The 19,676-nt window shown below is 39.4% G+C and overlaps 1 protein-coding gene across 2 annotated transcripts in view; it reads right to left on the minus strand.

The window, feature by feature from the left end:
* The window catches only part of TAF1B (TATA-box binding protein associated factor, RNA polymerase I subunit B), a 44,506-nt gene that overhangs the window by 17,227 nt on the left and 7,603 nt on the right, over window positions 1-19,676 (minus strand). For both annotated transcript variants that reach the window (XM_065730727.1, XM_065730726.1), the window contains exon 8: window positions 14,318-14,417. In XM_065730727.1, coding sequence (XP_065586799.1) covers window positions 14,318-14,417 — 100 coding nt within the window. The remainder of the gene's footprint in view (window positions 1-14,317; window positions 14,418-19,676) is intronic.

Genomic DNA, 19,676 nt, shown 5'->3' on the forward strand with positions numbered 1-19,676 from the left:
CAAGCAAGTGCTCTGCAGAGCCTGGCACACCGTGCTTTGCTTCTACTACTCAGCTGCTTCAGCTGAGCTGCATCTGTTCTCTGCAACAGAAAGCTGTCCTACCCACCTGACATGGGCTGTGGGCTGCACAGTTACACAGCAGAACTGACAGTAAAGACAATAACCACATCAGCTGTGATTATTATTACTACCGAACTAGTATTTAATGCTGAATTAAATGACCTTGTGACCCAATTGTTATGTGATTCCTAATGTGAGTGGAAAGTCCATGCTCCTAAGGTAACTGAAGTTTATTTTTCCATGTCTGGGGTACTGTCCTCACCAATCACTATTCTCACGCAGTTCTGCCAATCTGACTACCCCATACAAATACACATCAATAAGTCTTACTGATGAATACTTTTAATGTCTGTTTTTTCTTCCTTTGCTTACCATCTGTGTCATCATCACCCCACCTGAAGCAGCATGAAATAATTGCAATAACTATCACACACAAATTAAGTGCGCTTTAATGCTTTGTTTTACTATTAATAAAACCTTCAGAAATAGGTAACACTTGCATATCTTTTTTCCCACTTATGTAAGATGGCCAAACAAACGTAAGCAGCTGTGTTGCAGTTAAGACAATGTGCAGAGTGAAGCTGAATTTTACATGAATTATTTCTTTGTCAGAGTACAGGGTATGTATGTGTATATATATATATATATATATATACACATATCAGAGAGAAAGGCGACATAGAGGATGGGCACTGTTACCACTGCTGTACAAAAATGTCCCAGTCTCAAGTTGCTAGTGCAGGTGAAAGGATTCTGGAGAGAACCACTGCTCCTTGTTCTTCCATCCCTCCCTAAGTCACCATCAGAAGCAGTGGACCAGGTTCAATGGGCTCTGAGCATGACTCGGAACCAGCAGCTTTAGGTGGATGAAAGGAGCAGATGCAGGTCTTCAAACACCGATAACCATGAATCATATACAGATGCTGATGTAACAGCAAAGGGTGTGCCTGGAATTATTAAAAGGGAACCAAATGACAGGAAGAACAAAGACAGGTGAAACTGCTACAGCTCCATTCATACAACTGCTGAGAAAAACACTGCTTGCAAGAGTTCTGCTAGAAAAGAAAGAACAAGCACACACCTGAAGTTGCCGTTTCCCAAGTGTCCTACTGATCAGAAAAGACAACTGAAAGTTTAGCATGGGACAATGGCATCAGCCTGTTCATCTTTCAGATGGACGAATCTTGCTCAAGATATCCACTTGGCAATATGTGAGAGGAAAGAAAAAGACACCATTTGAAAATAACAGAAGAGCATTGGCAGACTCCCTGGTGCTTACCTCTAGAATTTCAGCTGAAACAGCTACTGCATCTTAAACTCCCAAATGAATCCTGAAGTGGGGAGGATCACTGTACAGAAAAGACTCATTTTAGAAGAGGACTCAATAAATGATGTTTACACATTGAGAGAATAAATTCTCAGTGTGCTGGGATACCTGACTGCATTGTATTGACGCAGGCAGTTTTTAAATCAAGGAATGGTAAATGGATGATGAGCCAGCAACCTACGTGCAAGAGAAAGAGCTAACTGAGCATTCAGCACAGATCACAGAACCACACAATCACAGGGGCTGGAGATCATCTAGTCTAATCCCTGACAAGGTACCTTTACCACAAAAAAAAAAAAAAAACAACAACCAAAAAACTGCTTGGCTGCATTGCAGGCTTTTAATATCCTACTCTGAGGAAGTTTTGTTCATTAGGCAATTTCTGGCTAAAGTGGTTTTTGAATAAATGAGTTTCAATATTATTAAACCAACAGAGAAACGTTGTGTGTTACTCTGCTCATGCTCAAGTTAGCTCTGAGCAACAAATACTTTCCTAAAAAATGCGGCCTTTCTATAAATAGAGAGATCTAGCAAGGAACTGAACTGTCATAACATATTGAGCTATAGGAGTTTGGGAACAGATTTTATTGAATTTCATAAATATTTTGGTAGGTTTGTTTTCTTTCTTCATTAAGTAATGCTTCAAGGCAGGTATGGACAAGCTAGAGTTTCTGTTACACAACAGCAAGCTCCCGTGATAAACTTGATTACAATAACCCTTTCAGCAGTGAACTTCCTCCTCAGCTTTTTTTTTTTTTTTAATAAAAGCCTCACCCTTGATTCTTTTCATTCTGCACTATTTTTGTTTTATTGTGAACAAGTACTACATGCACCTGCTAAAAATGAACAAGAACACAAAATTACAAAGAAAGAAACAAAAAAAAAAATCAAATGACAAAGAAGGAAATCCCCCATATTAAGATTACAGAGTATGGCAAAAACATTGGAGAACAAAGCAGGAATTGCTGCTTGCTTTGGAAAGTAAAAGCAGCATGGCTGATTAGCAGAATTTGTATGGCTGGAATTCTCTACCTCATAGGAGATTTTTAAAAATAAACAAGAAGGACTGGCTTCTGTGTCAATTTGAATTCCTTAAAGAGTGCCATTAAAAACTAAAATCATAGGGCAAATAGGCTCATTCAAATTTCAGCTGGGAGAATAAGGATCCTTACACATCAGACAAAATGTGATTTTGGAAAAGGACCTCAGTAAATAGAGGAGCTCAGCTACAAGCAAGCCCGGTGGGTACACGTCCCCATGCTGCAGAAAGCTCTTGTCATTATGGTCTGAACCACAGAATCACAGAATTGTAGGGGTTGGAAGGGACTTGCATAGATCATCGCGTCCAACCCCCCTGCCAAAGCAGGCTCCTTAGACTAGGTTGCACAGCTAGGTGTCTAGGAGGGTCTTGAGTACCTCCCAGAGAAGGATACTCCACAACCGCTCCGAGCAGCTCCAGAAGAAAACTGAACAAACACACTGACCTGCATTCATGAGTTAATTCATCGATTTCATCAGCAATCCTTAGTTTGACTCAGACCCAAAGTAAAATACAAGCATGCAGTGCACCAAAACCCAGGCTGCGAAACAATCCCAAGAGCAGTGGTTTCCTCAAAGATGTGTGATGACTTGAAGACATGGGTATTAGCCAGGATCAGATTACGAAGTGGTATGCAATCCTTTTGAATAGGCAGTGTGAAAGAAGAACTTATTAAACAAGGTGACAACTCTACAGGATTTAGGAAATCTTCAGAGATACTGATGGCAGTACCCAGATGCACAATGTCTCTCCATCCCTGTTTCCAAGCTATAAGGGCGCAGCAGTGCCCCATTTCCTCCAGCCTGAGCCAAACAGCGACCGCAGCACGTGACGGGCACCACAAGGACAAAATGAAGCAAATGTTCTGCAGCTGTGTTGGCTTTGCTTGGCATGTGCTAAAGCAGGCTTAAACTCCCACGTCAGATGAAGAAAAGGAAAAGATAGACAAACAGCTCGTTACTTTCTGTGTATTAAACTGCAGCGCTATCTTGTTGTAGAAACAGTACGATGAAATGATTAATAGCTACACCCTAACACGCTTTCCAAATTCTTCCAGTATTCCTAAAATCTGCACACTTAGCTTTATAATCTTAGTCACAATTCAAAGACGTGAAAATAAGACTGCATTAAGCATAATCTGTTCACAAATCCAAGACCCTGCTTCAAGAGCCAAAAAGAAAAGAACAAAAGGTTGTTTAGAAGTATAACCAGTGACATCGAAAACCCCCTAACCGTCTGTCTCCCACATGACCCACTGTTTATCCTCACTTGGCTTTGCACTTATCTCCTCTTGCAACATTCTTAGACCAGACTTCTTGCCATTGTTCCTTCCTCCTCCTTCCTCCTGGGACTGCCAATATCACTCTTCATTAAAAAAAAAAAAGTTCAAAATAAAAGCACTGCAAGTATTTAAACTATCAATTTCTTAAATTGTTCCACCAAAATAAACTAAAGGTTACTCTGAAAGTAAATCCTAGCATAGGTTAGTGATATCCCTTTGAAGCAAGGATTTGTCAAAACTTTTTTTTTTTTCTTTTAAAATTAAGAGACAATCCCAGATCTCTTAATCTAAAATTTTAAAGGCAAGGATTAAGTTCACATAACTTAAAGGAGTGAACCGTGACTTAGAGGAAAAGCTGCTGTTTTTCATAAGTTATCTCACAAAGTTTTACCATCTCAAAGAAGTCTCTCCAGAGCACAAAACCCACAAACTGAAACCCTAACTTTAATCCCAGAACAAAAACAAAAAGTGGTTGCATCACATCTATCCGAGAAGATCTATTTAGCCTTGCATCCAGCAGTGAGCAAGAGAACTAAGTAGGAAGGAATTAAAAAGCCAAGAAAGCCACAAGGACACCTTCCCAGATTTTTGCCCAGCTTCACGGTTTGTGGCTAAGCCAACACTCACCAGTTCTGCATGCCTTCTCTCCTATGGGCTTTGTCCAGTCATTGTCTGACCCCTTCTAGCCTCCTGAATGTCTGACAGCAACAAGTTCCAACAATTACCCCCAAGTTACACAAAGAAGAATTCTCCACTGTTTTGATTCTGAACCAGCAGACCAACAAATTTTGTCTGACACTTCCTGAGAAGGTATATTGGAAGAGATTCAGAATGGCTGCCTTCTGAACAAAATAAGCCATCACCACAACTTCCACCCAGTCAACTCCTCCTTAGCTTGAAAGGTAAGTAGATATACTTAATTGTTCCTTGCCTAGGAAACCTTGTCTGCTTTTGAATGTTCTTGTCACTCCACAAATCTATAAGTTCTTCCATAATTTTTTTTTTGAGAGTAAGAAAAACAAAATGAAAACAACCTCCTCCCCGCCCCCCCAATAAATAAATAAATAAATAAAAACCAACACCAAAAACCAAACCAGAAAAACACCCCAAAACAACAACAGAAAAAAAGAAGAAAAAAAAATCCAACCAGAATTCCATAGCATAAGGAATATGATGGATTTATACATTAACAATGCTTTGTACTCTATTCCTTTATTAGAAGTCAGGAATTACTAGAAAATAATTCTGATGTAGCTGGACTAAAACACCTCTATGTTTGAAAACATTATGAAGGAATTATAGAAACCCGTATAATTAAGATCATGCAGATATTTAAATTAAGGTTGGTACATGAACATAACAACACTGATCATATCAGCTTTCAGAGAACATTAAAACATTTCTACTTAAAAAAAAATCACTTCCTATTAGACAGACTTAATGGGCATATCCATTGATTCAGATACACCTTGTGGGTGTAGACACAAAGTAGATACTGGTGAAAAAATAGATTTGTATTTAATTGAAGCTTGTGGGCCAATGAATCACAATCTTTTCTTAAAGAGTAAAAAAATGCAATGCTTGCCCACTGTAATCTTTATTCACTATAATGATACCAAACAAAAAACAAAGCTTGCACTATATCCATCTTTCAAGCTTTTCTTCTTTGCATACAATGTCTTTACTTCCTACTCTTCTATCCAAATAGTCTCACCATAACATCAGTTAACTGTATTTGCTTAATCTATATTCTCATAGCTATCAAGCTGAGAGATTATGTATTTCAGTAGATGCAGAAAGGAGCAGTTTTCTTGAATGAGAAATCTGGTTTAAAAGGTAGCTTTTTTTTTTTTCCAACTCATTCAAAGCTGTTCATAACATAAGATTATGAATCTTATCAAGAAGAGAAAAAAAGAGAAAAATAACAATAATAAAGATGAAGGATCCTGTAAGCATGCTTTCATTTACACGGGCTTTTTTTTTTTTTTTTGGAGTTACTATTTTTCTTTAAAAGTGACTTCGCCGAGTGGGAGTAGTGCTTACGTGTCTCAATAATGCAATTCACTTATTCTACAAGGCTAACTCACCAGACATGGTGAACAGACCATTATATTTTAAAAACCATCTTCAGAGTAGACCATCACCCATCAAATGAGCACTACTAAATCAGCCACCAAATGGTAGGCCTACTACAGACCTCAGAAAGTAGGCTTACAATCACAGGCTCTAGTTCTCATGGGGGACTTTGATCACTTCAATATTTACCAGAAAAGCAGCACTACCAGGCATACATGGTCCAGAAGCTTCCTGCAGTGCATGGAAGGTAACTTTCTGACACAGGTGGTGGAGGAGCCAACACAGAGAGGAACACTGCTGGACCTTCTTAAAAACAGGAAAGGTCTGGCTGGGAACATGAAGGCTGTGGGCAGCCTTAGATGCAGTGACTATGAGACAGCGGAATTCAGGATCTCACATGGAAGAAACAAGGCAATAGGTAGCTTTGCCAACTGAGACTTGAGGAGAAACCAAACCAAACTTGACTTCTTCAAGGACATCCTTGGAAGTTTCCCATGGGTTGAGCAATGGAAGACAATGGGGCTCAAGAGAGCTGGCTGACATTCAAGCATCACTTCTTCCAAGCTCAAGATCAGCGCATCCTAAGAGTAAGAAATCAGGCAAAGGTGGCAGGAGACCCACGTGGATGAGCTAGCAGCTCATGGAAAAAAATCAAACAGAAGAAGAAAGTCTATGGAAAGTAGAAAAGGGGTCTGGCCTCTTGGGAGAAACGTTGTCAAGGCACACAGGGATGCAGTGAGGAAGGCTAAGGCCCACTTGGAAATAAATCTGACAAGCGTGGTCAAGGACAACAAGAAAGGCTTTTCTAAGTATGTCAACAGCAAAAGAAAGACCGTGGAAAACATGAGTCTGCTGCTGAATGAAGTGGGTGTCCTGGTAGCAGAGGACACTGAGAAGGCAGTTACTGAACGCTGTTTTTGCTTCAATCCTTGCTGTTAGGACTGCTTGAGTTAGAACTCTTGAGGAATTCCAGACACCAGAGATAAGAGAATCTGGAGAAAGAAAGACTTCCCCTTGGTTTAGGAGGATCTGCTCAGAGATCATCTAGGCAAACTCAAGATACTCAAATCCATGGGTCCTGATGGCATGCACCCATGAGTTCAGAGGGAGCTGGAAGAAGTTACTACCAAGGAACTTTCTATCACCTTTGAAAAATCTTAGAGAATGGGAAAGGTGTCTGAGGATGATAAGGGTAGTGAAGCGCTGGAACACGCTACTCAGAAAGGTTGTGGAGTCAGTCTCCTCTGGAGATATTAAAAACTTGTCTGGACGATTTTCTGTGTAACCTATCGCAGGAAAGCTGCTTTAGCAGGGGGTTGGATTAGATCTCCAGAGGCCCCTTCCAACCCCTGTGATTTCCTCAGTAAGAATGAGTAGTGACCTCATAAAACACTCAGAATACAGAAGTAAACAGAGGAATTTTACTCCTCCTTAGACAGTGGGACAAAAATCATAAAGCCCTAAAACAGTGATTCACTTTATCTACCCCTCCTAGAAGAGTACTATAATTAGGAGTAGACATCCACACCCACCACTAAAGAAATACGAGCACTTAAGAAACACTGTCAAATTTATAAAGTTCTATTAACATACACAAACTCTGTAATGAAGCAAACGTTAATCCATCTGCTTTTAAGTTGATGAAATTATAGATCCAGAAATAGCATCTTTGATATCAAACAATCGCAAAGTACGAAATATCATTTGCTCAGTCCAGCTTAGGGTACAAATCAAGGAACAAAACAAGCACAGAAGAATTAGCTTGAAGAGCTGGATAAAAATCCATAGTTTTAATGACACTAAAAATGATCACCATGAGATTTCTAAGGCTCTTCAGTGGTCAGTTTGACCTTGTTTAAGGTTATGCCACCACTATAGTTCACCCAGAACATCTAGCCTCTGGCTCTAAGCACCAAGCTGAGCAGGTGCAGCAGTGCGCTCTGCAGCCATTCTCACAAAGCATGCTCACACACATCATTTTCTGTGCTCTTGGGATTTGAGTATAGACCTCATCTCCTTCTGTGTGACAATACTGCTCAGCTACTTTGCTGCGTGAGAAGATATCCTATTTTTTTTTTACTATATTTAAAAGAACAATGAAAAATAACTTGAGCTTTGTTCTCAGAACACGTGGGAAGAACGAACTACATGAGCAAAATCAGCACACCAGCTCCACAAGCTTGTCCACCCCTTAAGGAGATGGGCTGTGTGTCTGCAAAGAGGGAAGCATGAATGCTCTAGTAACAGTTCCTCTGCTAAGCTCCACGTGATATACATCATGAAACTACATTTAAGCTATCTAATGAGAATGTAAGCGAGAGAGGTATCTGCTTTCCAACGGCAGATCCTATCTGTCTAGGTTTAGGCACTTCACACACGAAAATATTTCACCAATTTGTGATATGCTACCAACTCCAAGAAAGAGAACAGAAGAAGCTCAAAGCACCTCACAAGAAAATGCAAACAACTGTTTCCAGCATGAATAGCCAAGCAATAGACCAAGTTAGATACATAAGCGATGAACCTTCTCTCCATGTGTTATTCAGTACCATAAATGCAAAGAACTAGTTTTTGAGAAACCTGTAATACTGATTCTACCTCTGGTCAAAGCACACCTTTATTACTCAATCAGTCCTAATACCGTACATTACATTAACTCGTTTACACTTTGATAAAGATGATTAGAAATTAATGAGGAATTAATGTTAAATTAGTTCTAAGATTGAGCCATTATCCTTGAAACCTCGAGACTACAGCCAAATTCTAGTTTTTGTTGTATACAGTAAGTAACCATCAAAGTTTTTAGCAACTTTCTTTTCTTAACCCATGAGAAATCCTTCCATTTTTTATTTTCCTCCAGGCTAACTGACAATTCTTCTGCCCCCAGTATTCACAGGGAAATCAAAATCAGGAGGCGTCTTAGACTCATTCAACTTGTCAACTAAATTTACAAAACAAAACTGCTTTTACTATGCTTGAACAACACTGACTTGATTCAAATATGCATTTGTGGCACAACCCTACTTTATTCAAAACAGCTCTTACCAAGCAGCTAAATTATTAGATGGTCACGAGGCAAAAAATGTCTATAGGTTACAAGTATTAACAACTGTATTCCGATTATAATTTTGTCTATAATCACAATAATTAGAAATAAAGGCAAAAATCTGAGGTTCGACATCTGCCATCATGGGAAAATCCACCAACATGCAGCCACACTGTAAGAGAAAAGCTTATCATTATAGAATCACTGCGAACCTAGAAGCAAAGGGGTCCAATACTGGGCAGCACAAGGATACAAATCTCAAGTTTAAACCTTGTTCTCAGTTATGACAGTAAAAGATACAAAAATCCCCAGCTCCTGACTTAGAAACATGTACTTCAGGCCACTCCTAATACAGTATTAGCTGGTCACTAGTACTCTCTAATAGCTCTTCATTTTCAGATAATGGGATAAATTGAGAATGTAACTGGAGGCACACAACTCAACAACCATCTCCCAGATAAAAGAGGCAGGAAACAGCACTGTAGATAGTCTGCAACAAAATTAAAGGTAAGGGCAACTAAGCCATAAGCAGCAAAGAAAGCATACAAAAAATCCACCACCACCAAAAGAACCTTTAATTTCAAGATAAACAGGCAAGTCATGAAACAAACAGGGACAAAAATAAAGTTAGCTCCATAACTGGAAGATGAACAAGAATCCATCTTGTTAAAATAATATGTAAGGCAGAGAAAATTTATGCCTGTAAAAAAGTAAAGCAGTATCTGATAAAATGAAGTATTTCACAGAGGACGGACCTAGGAAATTTACACACAAGAAGCTTCAAGGAAATAACTGAGGAGCTCTGGAGCTCTCTGAAACACAAATGTTGTTTTTTTAAATATCTGAAGAAGTTCTAAAGATCAAAGGTCTCTCAGCATTAATATTAAAAAATGTAAAAGGGAAGATTCAGGAATTCTACAATGATTAGCCTGGCATGGATTCTGAAGAAAACAGTACAGTGACAATGGGAAAAAATGGGAGCTAAAAATACCCTGCCAGTCAAGCAACCTTCATAAGGTCACAAGAGGAGAGAGCCAGTGGAAGCTTCAGCGCCAACAAGCAGATCTACAGGTGCCACTGCTCTTTAAAGAACATTCTCCTTGTTTATGGAAAGCTAGCTGACATAAGGGGAGCAAATAAATAAAAAGGCAATAGAAATCCACTGCAGGACTGATGATAATACCTCAAACACAAAAACAGCTGCTCCACTGGAAGAAAAAAAAAGGCATGCAGAATAAAGAAGCAAAACACAACTCTCCTTGATATAAGACACACATGGATACAGAAGTGCTGCTAAGAATTAAGAAAAGAACAAGAAGAAAATGCAAGCTATCAAGTGCTGTAAAAGAAGAAAGCCTTGAAGAGTTTAAGTGTAGACAAGAGAGGTTCACCTGCCAACGCTTACAGCAAACCTTTCAATCCCAAATAAAGGCAGGAAGAAATGTAATAATCGAAGCCAGAGAGGATGTGTGTATTTGTGTGTGCAAGGTATATACTCCTCCAACTAAAAAAAAAAATCCAAAGCATCACAGAATAAAGCTCTGCACTGAAGAAGCACATTCTGAGAAGAGCTGAAGAGCCTTCTGTCTCACATGAGAATTACACTATGGCACCTACTTCAACACCTAGCACTCCTCACTTGAGGAAAAAGGAAGACTCTGGATGAGTCACATCTTTTTTTAGGGCAGCAAATACATGCACTGCCTTTCAAGCTCTTCCTTTTCCTGTCAAAGTCAACATCAGATCATAAATACAAATCAACATTTTTATCAAACTGAACACAATGAAGAACTGCCCAGAATTACTGACGTGGGCAACAATAGATATCGTTTTAATGGTGAATGATGAGCTTCTAAGTGTGAAAGAAAGATGGCATCAGGGAGAAGAAAGCCATAACAAAAGGCCTTTCAGTGAGGCTGAAAAATAAGAACTGAAAAATGAAAGAGAAGGCATCATAAAAATAAATAAAAACACTTACTGGAGTGAAATATACAAAAAGGGAAAAACAGATCAACTGTATGGGGAAAAATCTGGTGAGGGCAGAGGAAATCACAGCAATTCAGTATAGTAAAGGAAGCAATGAGAAATAAAGGACAGAAATAGGTGAAGAAGACAATTAAGAACAAAATTAAATCTTAAAACCAACCAGAAAATGAACTGATTTAATGATTCCTAGGCCACAGCGTCTATCAGCAGTATTCTGAACAGGACTGACCAATATTCACTGATCATCCATTTTCTCCTAGTCCTTCACCACTTGGAAAAAAACATATTTTTAACAAGTTTAGGAAGAAAAGAGTTATTTGAATGCCGCAGGTGGAAGGAAGGGAACTGTACCAAGGTCACACATCTGGCTCCTCGCCAACTCTAGATACTTGTGCATCTAAAACGAAGGCCATTCCAGGAGCTCTTCAGAACAACCGGATCTGAAAGATATTTATGAGACTACACCTATCCTGCTCCACACAGCACATACTCCAAACTGATGTGTCTGTTATCTGCAGTGCTTTGGTAAATCAAGTTGCTCAACAGTCATGGGAGTGATCTGCTTACCTATAGACATGTAAGTTTGCGTGCATGTCAATAACCTGACAATCAAACCCAAAATAAAATATCGATCTGCAATCAAACAGGAATGGAAAAAAAGGAATTGGTGTGGCACTTCACCAGAAGACAAATGCTATCAAAAAAAAGAAAAAAGAAAAAGAAAGCTGAAATCAAATTATCCACAGAGCTTTATATATACTACTACTAATTTACAAGCTAGTTTTCAGTTCTACACTAGCAGGCTTTAAAATAAATATCCTCTGCAATAAGGAAACAAAAATGATTTCCACCTAAAAGAGATGACTGTTCATCAAAGATGCATTAACTACTGGTAAATGCCTTTAGATTAGGAGGGATTAACTGTAGTTAAATAAATTGCAAATAGGAAGAAAAAACCTTGAACTCCTCCATGCCCACTGACTCTTGCCCATCGTCTCTGATGTTCAGTGAAAAGAATCTGACTCCATCTTCACTCCTTCCTGTTGAGTACTTACAGACTTCACTACAATTAGGCCTCTGCTCAGAGCTAAAAAACCTCAGCTCCCTCAGCCTCTTTCACCACGACAGAGACAATGCTCTTTCATCACTTCCAACTAATTGCTAAATTGGAAGCAGGACAGCGAAGTAGCATTGGTGATGGGGACTCCATGCCAGCATTACACCCAGCACTGAAACTCTTAGGCTGGGAAGCCTGAGACAAGCCACATTCCACACATTCAGTTCCAACAACTGAATGACAAAAGGTTAAAAAATGTTTTGTGTATATATGCACACAGCTTTGCAGAGAGAAATTAATTAGATGCAACCCACCTTCCTTGTAGTAACTATTGCACTTATTTGTCAAAACTGTAATAACTTCAAACTTGCACAATCTCAGTGTACATTGGATATCTGTAAAATTGTTACTGAAAATAGGATTTCAAGCCACTGAGACCGTGTATACCTATGGTGACCCTTATCAAGTTATGATTCATCTATACTTAACTGATAAGAGGGTAGTTTATTATGACTTTATATCTTAAGCAATCATGTAACTACTACTAGATTAAAATGAGGGTAGCAGGCAGACAACACAGGACAGAAACGTACTAAAAAATGGTTAAAAACAAAACCAAACAACCAAAATCTACTAAGTAGCCTTGTGAAACAGCTATGTTTTTGAAAATACTCACAGTTTCAATTCACCAGACTTGAAATGCAATGAATACTGATAATGAATTACAAGGCAAGTAAGATGTTTTAATGGCCATAATCTGATAGTTTTTCACAGAATCAGAGAATGGCTTGGGTTAGAAGGGTCCTTAGAGCCCACTCACTCAACCCCTGCTGTGGGCTGGCTGCCCCCCACCAGCTCAGGCTGCCCAGGGCCCAACAACCCGGCCCTGAGTGCCTGCGGGGATGGGGCACCACAGCTCTCTGGGCAGCTGTGCCAGGGCCTCACCATCCTCTGAGCAAAGATCTTCCTCCTAACATCTAACCTAAATCTCCCCTGTTAGTTTAAAGCCACTCCCCCTTGTCCTGTCACTATCAGAGAAGATTTTGAAGATAACTGTCTACAGAATACCATATACAGAACACCAAGGAGAAAAGAATGCAGTACTTAGAGGATACAGTATTACACAATCTGACTTCCCGCTCCAGGACAACCACCTGGTCTCCTGAATATCTCAAAACTCAGATGTCAAAACTGGATACAGGTGGATAAACTACTGGTAATCTCTGTGCTGCAATGAGAAGTAAGATCGGTTCTGAAACATAAGATCTAGGAAACACCTTGACGTTCTCTTCTGCAATTTTCATCCCCATCACGTAGTCAAAAACATCAAGACTAGGCTGCCTTAGCTGGGATCCTCCCCGGGCAATTGCAATCTCCTTTCTGCAAACCACATCTCCCATTCTGAGGTGTGGTACAAGTTGTATGGCTGCAACTCATGCAAAAAATTTAATTGGGACTTTTGATTTAGTCGGGGCCAAGATTCAAGTTCTGTGTAACCATTTTGAGAGGTACAAATATCTCTAAAAGATGAAGACCAAGAAAGACAGAGAGAATGAACATTAACAGCTTTTCAAAAAAGAAGTCTGCAACTACATTTCAACCTCACCTATTTTTCTATTAAGGAAAAGTCTAAGAAAAACAATTTCAATTCTGCAAATCAGCTTTTGCACAACAATTATGATCTGCTGAACAAATGTACATACTGGAGAACAGTAATGTTACTTGTAGCAGCACCACTGAGGGCATGGGCTACAAGCACCTTGCAACAGCCCCAAAGCCAGCTTTTCCTGTTAGCAGCATTGCTGCTTTCTGCACTAAAAAACCTAATGTTTTATTTGCACGCCTCAAAAATTCATAATTAACTTGTGATTTTTTGAATTTATTTTGAATTTTTGATTTTATGAAATTAACGTATTTATTTTCCTGGAACAGAAATACCAGCGGAAAAGTGTTAGCAAAGTACATAATAATTCTCAGTATGGGACACGTTACATTTTGCCTGTTCATTGCTATGCAGGTCAGTAATACCCTTAAGTTGTATTTAATACATTTCAGCCAGCACAGCAAGGAAGAGAACAACGTATGTTATTTAATCCATATTTAGCAAAAAATATTTTTGGAGTTTTACACAAGTCCTTAGACATGAAACTAAATCCTATTTCTGAAGCTATCAACAGCAGTTCTGAATACCATTTTCTCAGCAAGTACTTACTGATTTTGTTTTAACTTAGGTAATCAGCCTAATTAGACTGGTTAACGATTAAAGCACAGGTGGTCACTGATTGCACTGCTTTCTGCACAGGCTCCAATAATATGAAACCTGAACTCTACAATGTAGGAACAGATTTAATCAATTTATTAGTACATTAACCAAAAATTAAAATACCACAAGATAATTAGCTGGTTGTTTGTTTTTAATCTATTATTTAAAGAAAAAAAAATACCTCAACACAAAAGATCCTAAGATCGAGGCCATATAACTTCATCTTCTCTGGAAAGTGCTGATAAGCACTGAAATACGGAATATGACCTTCAACAACAAACCTGTGTAAAAAAGCAAAGATAAATATAAATAGCACAACAAAAGCACGACTGTTCTACAATTAATCCAACGATCAATTTCTGGTTTAAAACAACGTTTGTATTATACTGCCTAAGCAATACTATCTGAATTACATGCCTCTATATGCTCCACAGGATGAACACCAGTTCCAACCTTTAACAGGCCTTTAAGTTCAAGCTCAGATATGACTGACAAATGGTGATGTTATGGCAGCAAGCTTACAATCAGCAGGCTTGCATACAGTTTGTTCTGCACATTCTTCAGCTCCTGTGTTTTCAAAACTGCTTCAAACCCCATCTGAGTGGTATGGTATCTTTCTTTGAAATTCTAATGCTTTAAGTAAATTTTACAAATTGAAGATGAAACACTTTCTGCTGTGAGTGAAGCAATATGGGGGGGGAGGGAAGTCAGAGAATTATGGGCACACACCCAGAATCACAACTCCAATAATTAGCCTGATTAAAAATTATATATAATTTCACTGAGAAGTTATTTTGCATGCTAATAAAATCCAAAATCATTTATTTTGAACTTGCACCCAAATAATGTGTTTTTCACTAAAAACTAGCACACAGTTTACAGTAGTTTTTTTTTTTTTTTCCAGATCCATGTTAGGGGATTTTGCAACATCTACCAATAACAAGACACCAGCACCTCCAAATGCTGTGCTTATCTGATATTGATGCTCACAGCAAGCAAAGCAAGCACTGAAGTCTGGAGCTTCATGACAGGACAGGCACTGCTCCCGTTCCAGATTAAAGCCTCCCACAGGGCTCAGAGCTGCCTTGCTGTATTACTTTCCCCCAGAATTTGTTCAAGTAATAATTTAGATCCAAACAAGTTAACACTTCAAACAGACAAGACCCTGTTCTTTAAATGGTATCAGATTAGAAAACAGTTTTCTCCCCTGTGCCAGCTGTGCCTTCTTTTTGCAAGACATCCCTCTGACGTTGCTACACAAACTGGTGAGGTCTTAGCCTACAAACTCCTACAGTGTTGGTAAAGCTGGGCTCTGCACCAGCTCCCAGTTTGGGGCAGGACCTGCACACCACAATCGCTGGAGAGGTCCCCTCCCAGCAGCAGACTGAGTTCCTCATAGCACACAGCCATCTGTCACTGCCACTCACATCTTGTCCAGAGAAGAGCAAAACAAAACCAAGGCAGAACAATATCTTCCCTGACAGAGCGCTCACCTCTCTCCTCAGTCATGGCAGGGCACAAACTCACCTTTTCTTTTCCACTACAGCACCTTAATCATCCCTTGCTGAGCATTACAGTGCATGTGTAGGGAAACTGATTAGAATTCTGTCTTAAGGGATAGTCGCTGTAACTGGCAATGAGTGCTGCCCCACACGATCACTGAGGTTACCCATCCAGACCCAGCACCCACTGCTGGTTGAAGTCAAGCTGTAATAAATTGAACAACTTAACCTAAGGAATGCAAAACGGACACAGCTAAACAGAAAGCTCAACATAACCAGCTGTACTTCCCTCCTGTTCTAGCTGTGTGCTTCTGGGGCTTACCATTCTCCTCCACAAATTCAACTCATGGCAGCAGCAAAAGCACCCCTGTGACCCTACTATAAGAAGGAAAGAAGGGCTTATTTGCTGTCATCTAACAAACAGAGGCTAACAAGCAGCTCCCACAAGTGCCACAGCTGGCTTCACAAAGCCAAGAGGAGGGAAGTAAGCAAAGGGCTCAGCTAACTGCAAGCACTGAGCGACACCTGGTAAGGAGCACTCTTACAATTAGCTGCCAGATCTGAGAGGTGGCTCCAAGAAACTGAGAGCAGCAACTCCTGAGCCAGCACAGCACCAGCTGGAGGACAAACAATCAAGGCACAGGGTGTGGTGTGGCCTCGATTGCAGCTAAACCACCCATAACAGCTTGCTGCCTCCCCAATGGGAAATCCCACCCTCCCCGCTGCCCTCTGCATCACACTCCTGCCTCCTCCCTGCTGACAAAAGCACTTGTGTCACTTCTCCTACTGAGGATTAGACTGAAAACAGGCTTTTTGTTTTCCAGGGTTTGATTTGAAACAGACAGATTTCCAGACTCTGCTGACATTACTGCCAGCACAACATAGAAGGGGATCATGGTGAAGCAAATTACACAGCACTAAAACACCCACTGAAGTTTAACCTGCAAAATTTGTTTCTGATCTGCTTTCAGCTAACATACCAACAGCTGGGTGAGTGCTAGTACCCAGCACAAGAGAAAACGCAGCAGTGCCTATGCAAGAGGCAATGCAAGAGAGAAACAATGCCTACAAACGTGGTGGTTGTGTGCTTTTGGTTTGTTGCTTTTAAAAGTTCTCACTCACTTGGCTTTACCACGTCGAAGCATTGCAACTGATGAAAAAACAATGACGATACCTATCCTAGTCTGAAATTACTGTCCCTGTGCAAAAAACATGCCCTTCTGTCAGGTGGAAAGCTGTTTTCATGTTTTAAAATCCATGAAACAGTGTGAATACTCAGCTATGAATGCGAGGTGCTGATGATTCAGAACTTTGACAACTCTCAAAGCCTGGATTTGGAACAGAACTTGAGAATAGTTTCTACAGCCTGATGCTCTTCCAAGTAACAGACGGGTGATCAAAACACTCCCTGGACAAGGTATCAGTGAAGTGCTTGAACGGCACATAGCGCACAGCCCGTGTTCTTTTAATTACAGCAGCAGCACACATTAGTCAGGGCTAAGTGCAAAGAAAATCCTGCGTACTACGAGGAAACGATGCATCTGTTAAAGCCACACAGCAATGCCACAAACTGATTACAAGTTCAGTCTTGCTGGAGTAGCCAGGTATAACCTCATTTGAGAAGCAGTAGTTCTCAGCCTCTCAAAGCCCAGTACCTCATTTTTTTCCCCTCCACAAACTCCCCATTTTATTAATTAGTTAAAGAGTACACTGCACGTAGAGTGCTGTGAGATTACTCACAGTGGAAAAGGATTTAATACTACGTATACTAGAGCAGAAGGTTGTTAAAATGTTATTTTTAAACCAAAATGTCCCTTCCAGAGGTGGTAATTGTAGTGTTTTTCTGCTAAGTGTGTCAAGTAGCAAGGAGGAGTGTATTTTTGGTGTAGTAAATCCTTTAAAACCTGGCAGGTTGCCCCATTGTGGTGCCTAAGCATGTGTCACAAGGGAGGAGCAGGACTCAGCTGACTGCAAGGCAGGGAGAAAACCAAACTGAGGACAAAACAAGGCAGAACTTTTAAGCACAACTGTAATTCAGATGGTTTAAATAAAACGATTTGCTTATAAAGATTTAAAAGGTAAAAGTGAATATTTCATGTTTTCATCTCTGGTCTGTCACTATTTTGATCTGTATCTCAATGCATGCAAAAATGTTAACATTGTCTGAAATTTGAGCTTAAATATTCAGGCATTAGAAAACAAGAGTTTGATGGTAGTTCATGCAGTATAGAATTCTCTCCACTTCTTCATCATATTTGTGAAAGGCAAAGACCTTAAGGGTAGGGAGGGAAACATGATAATGTAATTACAGTCTTCTACAACTATCGTATCATTCTAAAACTTTGCAATACAAATGGCCTTCTTTTAAACATCACTTTTTGCATTTAATTCCCTTCTTATGTTCAGTGCATTTAAAGTCACCCAATTATTCCAATCCCCCACTGGATTCATGGGTGTGTGCTTATACAGAGTATTAAACTCATAAAGTGTCCCTAATTAAATGATACATTCTTTCAAATAATCTTACTTCAGTTTCCAATTATTAGTTTCTGACTATGTTTTTGTCCGCTGTATTTGGTACCTTTTTTATTTTTAGTAAGACAAAGGATGCTCTCCAGGTTCTGAATTTTCTTGGATCTTTTCTGCAGCCTCCAGATTTTGAAGAGTCAAACACAGCAATACAGTATTAATATGGAATCAACACAGTTTACCTAACTACTGCATTTTATTCTTAGTTACAACTGACTTTCATAGCTTTTGTTTTGTTTTGTTTTTGCCTTCTTATTGCAAGGTGGTTTTGATTTCTACTATTTCGTTACCTCCTCAATATTTACTTCTGTACTGCAGGGTGCTTCTCTGAGCTCCGAATGCCATGGCATTTTGCTGACAGTTTAGATGCATTTTTTAAGCAACAGCATATCCAGCTATGCAAACATGCAACAGTTTGTGTGATTGTGATTGATGAAGGCAACAGTCATCCCCTGAGCTTAAATCAAAGGATTAAACATCAGTTTACATACAGATAATGTGCCTGGCATTAATCACTATAGTTCAAGACATACAAACCTCTCTTGCCTTGAAAGTACTCAGAGAAGAATGTTTCTATAATTCTCAGAAAGCTCGCACAGAGCTAGCAAAGCATCCAGAGGGGCACTGGGAAAAACTCACCTTGTATTAAACCTTCAGCAGCAATACTAGTTACATCCATCTCATGTACCACCTTGTATTTTAGCCCACAGTTTATGTACTTGAAAAAAATAAAAGTTGAACAACTGAATCCTACCTTATCAATTCAATCTTGAGTCAGTTTTTTCCTCTATTTTGTCCAAGTGCAATTTGATCTGCCCACCTACAGTTACTAGATCATTTTGGCAAAAAGAAAAAGATGTTTTCCCCATATTTCTATAAATGGACACTATTTCTACAATGATTAAAAAAGAATATCAGCACACAAAAGGTCTTACAAAGCAGCCCTAAGAATGTCTGAATGTAAGCTATTTTATTCTGATTTAAAATATTTACCACTAACAAGAGAAAAAAGTTGACAATTTAATCCCTTAAGAAAACAAGGAATGTGTTCATACTTATGTTGTAGGGGAGAGAAAAGAACTGTGCTGTCAGTAATTGCTTGACAACCCTCATATTTAGCATCAAACTTTATCATTAGATCATTTTATATCTACCGTATTAAAAGCTCTTTATTCTGAACTCTGATGGACTACAAATACAAAGATATAAAAGGCAAAGAAGGACTTCCTGTATTAATTTGTGAGTCCCACTCCATTATGTGAAGCTATTTAGTTACCTTCCAGATCACTGTATACTGCTGGCATTGTTTGCACGATGACACTGACGCAAGTCCCAGGGGACATCTACTCATTTAGTTTTGGCATGCTGACAACAGCAAAAATAGCAAAAATGTGACCATGCCTACTGCTCCTGTGAATCTTAATAAATTTCAAAGGACAAACATCTTTAGTTCCTAATCCTTCTGCCTTGCAGGTCTCTGAGTTTCAGTGCAAGCAACAGAAGAGAATG

Source organism: Cyrtonyx montezumae, unplaced genomic scaffold (assembly GCF_038088225.1).
Source record: "Cyrtonyx montezumae isolate F1298 unplaced genomic scaffold, pur_monq_1.0 scaffold_13, whole genome shotgun sequence".
Classification (NCBI taxonomy): Eukaryota; Metazoa; Chordata; class Aves; order Galliformes; family Odontophoridae; genus Cyrtonyx; species Cyrtonyx montezumae.